Source organism: Anomaloglossus baeobatrachus, chromosome 2, assembly GCF_048569485.1.
Source record: "Anomaloglossus baeobatrachus isolate aAnoBae1 chromosome 2, aAnoBae1.hap1, whole genome shotgun sequence".
Lineage (NCBI taxonomy): Eukaryota > Metazoa > Chordata > Amphibia > Anura > Aromobatidae > Anomaloglossus > Anomaloglossus baeobatrachus.
The window spans coordinates 624,363,894-624,374,421 of record NC_134354.1 but is presented as its reverse complement, the minus strand read 5'-3'; the positions used below and the strand labels follow the sequence as shown (position 1 = coordinate 624,374,421).

The 10,528-nt window shown below is 43.7% G+C and overlaps 1 protein-coding gene across 2 annotated transcripts in view; it reads left to right on the top strand.

Moving 5' to 3' along the window:
- Positions 1 to 316: 316 nt before the first annotated feature.
- Positions 317 to 10,528, top strand: part of EPSTI1 (epithelial stromal interaction 1) — a 209,413-nt gene continuing 199,201 nt past the window's right edge. For both annotated transcript variants that reach the window (XM_075334383.1, XM_075334382.1), the window contains exons 1-2: positions 317 to 505; positions 9,083 to 9,141. In XM_075334383.1, the coding sequence (XP_075190498.1) occupies positions 336 to 505; positions 9,083 to 9,141 (229 nt within the window). In that variant the 5' untranslated portion in view covers positions 317 to 335. The remainder of the gene's footprint in view (positions 506 to 9,082; positions 9,142 to 10,528) is intronic.

Sequence of the window (10,528 nt, the reverse complement as noted above, 5' to 3'; positions counted from 1 at the left end):
ACCTAACTGTATTTCAGTGTGTAGTCTGGGTACTTTTACATTTTGCATACAATCAGTACTGTCTCTGGATACTGTATATAGCACAAGTAGAATGTTGCTTTTCCTTTAGTTTATGTAAGACAAATTAGATTGGGTTTTTTTTTCGCACTTATGCAATATTTGTTCTACAGTGTGAAGAATAGAAAGTTATCATTTAACTTTTCTGTTCTGCTAGAAAGGAAAGTTCCTGAATCTGGATGGAGGCTGTACATAGGCGGAGAATTGGCCATAGCACTGATCAGCATTCACTGGATAGTGTATAACACCTTGGGGAGAGGACAAGAAAGCAGCTCAGTATGTATGGACAAAGACAAAGTATGTATGGGAGAGGAAGAAATATAAAAAGTCTACACGATTACCAATCGCAAAGTCATGAAGGAGAGGAGCAGAATTCAGACCCTCAACAGAATGGCAGAAATGAACAGCAAACTGCACAGGCTCCACAAACCTCTCAAGAGTCCCAGTAGTAAGTGTCTCTGTTCTACTTTACAGTTACATGTACCTAAATATAGACTGTTAACATAAAACTACAATACAAATATGAGAAATGACATCAAATATTCTGGGACGTTTAAAAGGAAGAAAACATACTACATAGATGACTCCAAAGAATATATTGAAACGCTGTATAATCTCACTGTATACCCACCTGATGGTGTGTGTGTGTGTGTGTGTGTGTGTGTGTGTGTGTGTGTGAGTGAGTATGTATATGTGTGTGTGTGTGTGTACTGTGTATGTATGTGTGTGTGTGTATGTGTGTGTGTGTATGTGTGTGTGTGTATATATATATATATATATATATATATGTGTATATATATATATATATATATATATATATATATATATATATATAAAAATATAGAAAGTTTGTTTAAAAGAACTGAGAGTCCTCAGTGGTTGATACCTTTTAATGGCTAACTGAAAAGATGGTAATAATAGCAAGCTTTCGAGACTACTCAGGTCTCTTCATCAGGCATGGTACGGTACAAAGATACAAATATATATTTTACCTGTATATATATATAGACATATATATATATATATATATATATATATATATATATATATACTGCATATAGAGAGAGAATGTGATATATGGATAGGTACATGATCATTCATATAAATAGTATATTGGATATTGTAGTAGAGCAACACGGGAAAGACAACAGTGCGGTGAGTAATACGGTAGTAGTGTTCTCGTTTGTTATTATTTGCATTAGGCTATGTGCGCACATTGAGTATTGGTTGCAGAAATGTCTGCACCATTTCCGCATCTTATGGCAGAAAAAAAAGCTGCATTTTTGCTGCGTTTGCGATGCCTTTTGAATGCGTTTGTCATGCATTCGGGGGGGGGGGAAACTATTCAAAAACGCTGCAAGAATTGACATGCTGCAGGTTTCTTTTTGCACCAAATCTGCAAGGAAAAAAAGCAACATGTGCACAACTCTTCAGGATTCTCATTGACTTTGCTGGCAAAAGGATTTTCATGCAGTTTTTTTGACAAAACAGCACTAAAAAACACATTAAAAAAACGAGATAAAAATGCACTGTGTGCACATAACCTTAAGATTACTTGTTTTGTTTCTGTAAACGTTTCCTAGTTTCGTTTTACGGACCCCTGCTCCAGGGCATGTAGAGGGAGATCCTGTAATCCAATCCCTGTCATACAGCTCAAAGTTTCCTTTCCTTTCTCTGACTCATTATTTGTTTCAGTTTCGTTTCGTCTTCCTCGTCTTGTGGAATGATGATGAAATCTGAGCAGGGCGTAGTAACAGCAATGCTAAGTTTGTGACAATGTGTACATGTAATGTAACAAATTATATCAACTAATTTTATGTAGAGAGAAGTAGAAAATATAGCCATTCAATTAATGCTTTTTCCTTCTATAGGACATATGGGTAAGTGCACATTATCAGTGTCGGCAGCATTTTGGAAGCAGCATATTTTCCCTATGTCCAAAATTCTGCATTGTGCAGTACTAGCACAGTGGATGGAATTTATAGAAATCTCCTGTCCACTGTGTTTTTCCATGCAGCGTAAACTGACGTGGTGTGGCTTTACGATCCACAGCATAGCAACTAATGCGTGTAGAGATGCCGGTGTTCTGGGTGACAGAACACAGCAAAAATATGCTGCGCTCAGAATCCTGATCGTGTGCACGGATGCTGCGTTCTCCCGCAGAGAACACTCGCATCTCCACAAGTGGAATGACATTGCGTCCAGAACAGAGTGTTTTCCGGTCATGTGCACGTAGCCTAAAAGCCATTTAAATTTTTTTTCTATATTTTTTCTTTATTTTGTGATATTTGAATATTTTATCTTGACTACATCTGCACATTAAGGAAACCTTAGCATTCACTTTTTTTAAAAAAAAAAAAACAACGACCAGGATTTTGCTATATAAGGTCTCTTCCACACATCCGTGCAAAAACACACGTTTTGCACAGTCCATAGTGTGGGTGCATTTCTGTGTGTGTGTGTGTCTTTGTGTGTGTTCAGCGTGTGCTGGCAGAGTGCTATCCGTCTGACATCTGATGAATTTTTATACTTACCTATCCATGATGTTGATGTCTCAGGCACTGCTACTGGTTCCGGTCCTCGGTGCAGTGAATATGCAATGAGCATAATGAACAGGGGTCGGTAGCAAGTGACAGCAGCGGCTGAGACAGCAGTGCTGGAGAAGGTGAGTGTAGAAATTCATTTTAATTCACAGTAACGTGGTTTTCTTCTGTACGTGTCACACTGATGTCACACGGAGCACATCAGTGTGCGGTCCATGTGACACCCATGCTGCCAGAGAAAAATAGACATGTTTTCGTATGGAGCATACGGACACACATATGCTCCACATGGTCCATGTGAAAACACGCACGTGTGGGCAGACCCATTGATTTTAATGGGTCTACATGTGCCCATGTCTCTGGTATGTGTGAAAACGGACCTCACACATACCACACACACGAACGTGGTAATGGGGCCTAAAGAAAAGGCAGTGCCATACTGGTTAGTAAGATGCTAAATCCAGGCATACCTGTTGTAGAAAGATCGGATGCTTGGTTGCTGAAATATCTTTAATCAAAGTTACAGAAATGCAGAGGCGTATCTAGGGGGGGCTGGCGGGGCATCTGCCCGGGGCGCAGTGTCAAGGGGGGTGCTGTCTGGCCGACTGATGCAGCACTCTGAGTCTCCCCAGCGACCAGGGACAGCGTCAGCACCTTTCAGCAAGGGCGGTGATGTATGCTGCGGCCCCCGGGCCGAGTTCCAGGGCCCACAGCGATCATGTCGGCACTTCCCTGGCTGATGGCTCTTACATCCACACCTGAACGCAGCCTTCTCTGCGGTTTGCAGAGCCTACGTTCATCTGTGGGCGGAGCTAGCACGCAGCGTGCACTGCGTCCAATAGAAAAGGTAGATACTAGAATGTACGGGCTCCTTCCAGGTATGGCTTGTCATGAAGCTGGTCACGCCCACTAACCTGGAAGGAACCCATACATTCTAGGTTCAACCCACAGATGAAGACACTGTCAGACAGGTGCCGAAGCATCAACTTCACGCTGAGTTGTATGTCCTGTCCCCCCCCACCCAGTGCTATATACCCCCAGAACTGTCTATTCACCTCACCCAGTGCTAAATACCCCCAGAATTGTCTATTAACCCCACCCAGTGCTATATACCCCCAAAACTGTCTATTAACCCCACCCAGTGCTATAAACTCCCAGAACTGTCTATTAACCCCACCCAGTGCTATATACCCCCAGAACTGTCTCTTCACCCCACCCCAGTGCTATATACCCCCAGAACTCTCTATTCACCCCACCCCAGTGCTCTATAACCCCAGAACTGTCAACCCCACCCCAGTGCTATATACCCCTCCTAACTGTCTGTCCCCTGACCCCAGTGCTGTATACCCCTCAGAACTGTCTATCCCCTGACCCCAGTGCTGTATACCCCTCAGAACTGTCTGTCACCTGATCTCAGTGCTGTATACCCACCAGAACTGTCTGTTCCCCCCACCCCAGTGCTATATACCCCGCAGAGCTGTATCTCCACCCACCCCAGTGCTGTATACCCCCCAGAGCTGTTTGTCCCCCACTCCAGTGCTGTATACCCCCCTGAGCTGTTTGTCCCCACTCCAGTGCTGTATACCCTCAGAGCTGTTTGTCCTCCACTCCAGTGCTGTATAACCACAGAGCTGTATGTCCCACCCACTCCAGTGCAGTATACCACCCCAAAGCTGTATACCCCCACTCCAGGGCAGTATACCACCCTAGAGCTGTATACCTCCCAGAGCTGTATGTCCCCCAAACCAGTGCTATATACCCCCCAAAGCTGGGGAACGCCCCACCCCAGTGCTGTATGCCACCTCAGATCTGAATGTCCCCTCCATTGCTGTATGTCCCCAGCCTCTCCTGTGATATATATACAGCAGTGTCATTGTGCTCTGTGTGTGACCATGTATGTTAGTCATGGCCACCAATCAGTGAGGCACAGCCACATACCAAGGAGGAGCTGGACGGAGACAAGCGGGGGAGGTGAGTGAGTCTGCTGCTGGCTTCCCCATATTAATAATATTTGTAATGTGTCTGTGTGTGCATGTATCGCAAGATCGGGTCACTGTCACATGACACTCGGCTCACGCTCACAGTAGAGCCTGAGCCAAGGGTCATTAGCATATTGCATCCGTTGTACTCGCATTGGATGCCATACGTTAATGTGACTTCAGCCTTTATTTATGATACTGACTAATTCTCATCATTAGACCTCAGTCCCACTTGCGCATTGCTTCCCATGCGAGAACATCACATGCGATATGCTAAAGACCCTCCTCTACGGCTGTGCTGTGAGCATGAGCCGAGTGTCATGAGACTGTGATCCAATCTTGCGATCAGATCACAGCTTCGGACAAGAGGAAAGGGAGGGAGTAATTCTACCCTTTCTCCCCGGCCTGTCTCTGTGTACATCGTATTGCACTCTGATGACAGCCAATTGCAGTGCGATGTTTCACACTCTCCCGTAGATCTGTATGGGTGTGTGAGCTGAGACTCTCAGACACTCGCAGCATGCTGCAATTCTTTTTTCATGCCAATATATCATGAAAAATCAATCGCAGATGGACACTGCCCCATCATTTTACACTGGTGCGAGTGCAATTCGATGTTTTATCGGATTGTACTCGTCCGTGCAAAACGCAAGTGGAACCGAGGCCTTACTGTAGTTACTGTATAGTCCTCAGTCTGATGATGACTGATAACTCCCAAGCATCTCCTTACCATTGTTAAAAGGAATCTGTCACCAGGCTTTTGCTCCCCCATCTGAGAGCAGCATAATGTAGAGACAGACCCTGATTCCAGCGATGTGTCACTTACTGAGCTGTTTGCAGTTATTTTGAGAAAATCAATGTTTTCTCTGCTGCAGATTTAGCAGTTATACAGAGCTCATGAATATGCTGGACTACCTGGCAGCATGCCAAGCAGTCCTGTAATGATAATCTACTGCTGATTAAACAGTGATTTTATCAAAACTACACTAAGCAACACAGTAAGTGACACACCGCTAGAATCAGGATCTCTGCCCCTTACGTTATGCTGCTCTCAGATTAGGTGTTAAGCTTTTTGATGATGTATTTCTGTACTGATGAGGGTTTTGATGCTGTGTTTCTAAACTTATGGGGATATATGGATGTACTTCTGTGCTGCTGGTGGTTCGGATGATGAATTTCTGTACTGCTGGTGGTTGTGATGCTGTGTTTCTGTACTGTTGAGAGTTACAATTATGTATTTCTGTACCTTTGGTGGTTCTGGTGCTGTTACTAGTTCTGATCCTGTACACAAGTAACAATACATAAATTATGAGATTTGACAACCCCTTTACTTAAGCGGGCTTTACACGCTACGATATATCTAACGAGATGTCGGCGGGGTCACGTCGTAAGTGACGCACATCCGGCATCGTTAGTAATATCGTAGTGTGTGACAGCTATGAACGAGCAGAAATACTCACCTTCTCGTTCATCGCTGACACGTCGCTCATTTTGTAAAAATCGCACGTCCTGTTGTTCATCGTACCCGGGGCAGCACACATTGCTCCGTGTGACACCCCGGGAATGATGAACTGCAGCTTACCTGCATCCCGCCGGCAATGCTGAAGGAAGGAGGTGGGCGGGATGTTTACGTCCCGCTCATCACCGCCCCTCCGCTTCTATTGGCCGGCCGCTGTGTGACGTTGCTGTGACGCCGAACGTCCCTCCCCCTTCAAGAAGTGGATGTTCGCCGCCCACAGTGAGGTCGTTTGGAAGGTAAGTACATGTGACGGGGCGTTACAGCATTGTGCGACACGAGCAACAAATTGCCCGTGCCGCACAAACAATGGGGGAAGGTGCCATCGCAAATGCGATTGCACGATTAATTGTAACATGTAAAGCAGGCTTTAGAATTGGGCTACACTGCTTAACTGTATAAGTAAAGTCTTGTCCAGGTTTGAGATGAAAGTTTCCAGTAATTCTATTTGACTGCAGGCTTCTGAATTCTCACAGCGCTTGCACACTTTTAGGATTCTCCGGTGCCAGTGACGAGAGTGGACGGTCATATGAGCGCAAGTATGAGATTTTTATATTTCTGGCCACATTCTAACTAGATGTGTCCGGCCTTACTCAATTCATTTTTATTGAGCGAGGCCATACATGTCTAGTCGGCACGTGACCACATGTATGTAAATCACATACTTGCAGTTTCGTGACCTCCCACTCACCGCTAGCACCAGAGAATCCTGACAGTGTGCAGTGTGAGAATTCAGAAGTCTGTAGTCACATACAGTGACACATAGAGTGACTGCAGATTTTTATCTCAAGCCTGGAGAAGCCCTTTACTTGTAAAATTAAACAGTGTAGCCCAATCCTAACAGCATGTAATATACTCCCTGTCAGGATTCAGCTCTGCTTCTGGTTCCAGCAGATACCACATGGCCTCTCCACTCATATGTGATTTTCATACTTGCATGAGACAATTAGCTTTTCTTCCTACATTTCTCTTTGAATATTGAGAGAATTATTAAGAGAAGCTCGTCATCACGTGACTAAATGTGCAAATCACATATAAATAATTGATGACATGGGGGGGCACCAAATTGAATTCTTGCCCCGGATGCTGGAAAGCCTAGATACACCTCTGCAGAAATGTACTGCACTTTGATTGGCATGTGCAGTGGTGCGGACCTTTGTTGGTCGGGTCCTCGCTGTAAAGTCCTCCTCTTTTATCCTTTATGACGTGCCCCCTTTTCTTTATTTAAATATCGCTCCACACTGCCATTGCTGCTGTTGGTGGTGCATGCATGTTGCCACATTAATAATGTCTTCAATAAAATGGCACTGGAGTCTGCACATGCGTGCACTGCGACCTCTGGCGCCTTTTATAGAAGACACTGTGGAGAAGACTATGAGCGGCATCTGTGCATGGGCAGATTTTTTTTTTACGTCTGCGAATGCGCCGCTGCCACTCATAAATTTCCAACTTATCAAACTATTTTCAGGGTCATCAAATATCAGAAATTCCGAATAATTCAAATGACCCAAATTCTCATGAAACATTAAATTCTTTATTATTTTATTTAGACAAACACACAAGAAAAATATTAAAAAGATGGATAATGATATAAAAATATCCTGGGTTCAACAAGTGTTAATTTTTCTTTTTTTTAATATTGTACATGATAAATTCACACAGGTTCATCACACACAATTTTTTTGAACAAATTTTTTGTACATATGTTTTTGTGAAGTTGGTCTCTTGCAAAAGTATTCAATCCCTAATCCGCCCGCATCAAGGTCAACTATAATATATAATTTGTGATCATAGTCTGCTCCACAGTGTCTTTAATAAAAAGGCACCGTAGATCGCGTTACGCCCATGCACAGACGCCGTCGCCATTTTAATGATGACAGAACTACTGTGGCAATGTTAAAAAACTTGAATCCGCTCAACCATATAGTGCATAAAAAAGCCTCCAGCTAATAGAAATAGAAAAAAAACTGCACTTGTCAAAGAATAAAATCACAAAAACTTTTATTCAACGGATAAAATACATCCATAAATACTTCTAAAGTACAGAGCATAGGCTTGGAGCAAGGCAACATGTTTCTGACCTTCGTGGTCATCTCTGCTTTATTGCATTGTTGCAATGAAGCAGAGCTCAGGGAGGTGCAAAAAATGTGATTATAAGAAGTCAAATTTAATTTCTTCTGTTCTGTGTCAGTTACTTGTGTCACACTGGTAACGCCCCTTTATTTATAATAAGCTCTGGAGGCGGAGTTATCTTCCAGGCAGCATCCGCCCCATAGCCTGGAAGAGCTCATTTACATAAAGTGATAGAAGATGATTTATCCACAACAAGGCGTCTGATATGAGGCAGACAGGTATAAATTTTTTTAGCATTCTATAACCTGTATACCCATATTAATAGTTTAAAAAGGTTAAAGTGGTGACAGATTCCCTTTAAGCTAAATTCATACAAGAGTATAAAAAATTGTCCACTTTTTCATACAGAAAAAATCCAGAATTTTTCACTGTAATGTTATCTGTATCCAATCTATAGTGCATCCCTTTTTATACATCATCAGTTAATAAAATTTACAAGACCAAGTGCAGTTTCCTATGTTAAGAATTAATGTACCAGTAAAAATCCAATACAATTTGGGGTCATCCGTAAGGAATTTTATTATGTACCCATAGACTTGAGTAGACGAGTATCATCTGAAATACGGAAGGCACTAGTGCTAGCTGCAATTCAGACCTATTGAATACATTAGTCCTGTCTCTGTGAGTTTTTTCATGGACACAAATTGGACTGACAATGTGGTTGTGTAAACCCTAAGGATGGGTAATATCATGTCCACTCTTCTACTGGGGAAAACGTATGCCTTAGCGACAAAACATACTGTAAAAACAGCATTTATGGCTGAAGTATATTTGTGTTAGGTTTGAATATTAGATGTTAAAGTAATGTATATATTAATTCAATGTTCATTATTTTAATCTCTATTATATTGCAGCTCAAGTCCCTACCAGGTTACTCAACCAAATCCAACAAGAAGAGAAAAACTTCTCAGAAGTAAGAGAGCCTTAAACGCATTCTTAAACAGAACCTGTCACCAGTTTTTTCACTATGTAACCAAAATGTTCACCTTCTGCAGCTCCTGGGCTGCATTCTATGAAGGTATACCTTGTGCCCTGACTCCCCTTGGAGACCCCGAATATAACTTTCACACGCACGTGAAAAACACGTGCGTGTCTTACGTTCCATTTTTCGGGTTTTTGTTCCGTATTTTATGTCCGTTTCTCCGGTACATCTGACATTCGTGTGATGGTGTATGCTAGCCGTGTATGCGTGTGGCATGTCCGTGTGTGCATGAGATACGTACGTGTATTGTCCGTGTGTTGTCCGTGTGAAATGTTCCGTGTGTGATGCACAATGACGTTGTTACATGCCTGCTGACAGCAGACAGAGTCACGCGATGAGAATGAAATCGGGTGAACTTCACTCGACTTCATTGTCATACTGCGGCTCGGTCTGTGTGTCGCGTACTGATTAGCGGTCACCCGTGAACTACTCACCGGTGACCGCTAATCCCCTGAGTGACTTAAGTGAGCAGCGCGATTATCGCTGCTGTCACCCAGGCTACCCGCGGCCAGCTGGAGTCCTCCACCCGAGACCGCAACTCACCTGTGACTTCATCGCTGATCGCGCAGCTCACTTCAGTCACTTTGGCGACTTGCTGTCACAGTTGGAGGATCCAACGGTGGCTGCGAGTAACCTGAGTGACGTCATCGCTGATCGCGCGACTCACTTCAGTTGCTGTGTGGTGCTGGCAGGAGCAGTGGTGTTCTACTGCAGCTCTTGTCAGCTTCATGTAACTGAGCTGAGAGCGTCACGGGACCTCTGGGGATTACACCAGACATGGAGGGGTTTTTGGGGCTTAATAAAGTGGTGAACGAGGGTGTTTTTTATTGTTTATTATTTCAAATAAAGGATTTTTCGCTGTGTGTGTTTATTTACTTTAACCTACTGGTTAATCATGGAAGGTGTCTCGGGGAGACGCCTGCCATGATTAATCTTGGACTTAGTGGCAGCTATGGGTTGCTGCCATTAAGGCTATTTGCGCACGTTGCGTATTTGCATGCAGTTACGCTGCAATCTGCACCGCAGCGTAAATGCATGCGTCCTGCATCCCCAGCATAATCTATGAAGATTATGCAGGAGACGTGCGCACGTGGCGTATTAGAGCGCAGCGCTTCGGCTGCTGCCCGAAGCGCGCGTTCTAAGAAGTGACATGTCACTTATTCCGTGCGCTCTGCATGCATCCTCCACTCTGTCTATGGGAGGGGCTGCATTCAGAGCACATGAAATCGGCTTTTTTTCATTACGGACTCTTTCTGCAGCGATTTGAAGTCCACATGTGCTGTTCAAATCGCTGCAGAAATTTCTGCAGGGACAGAAC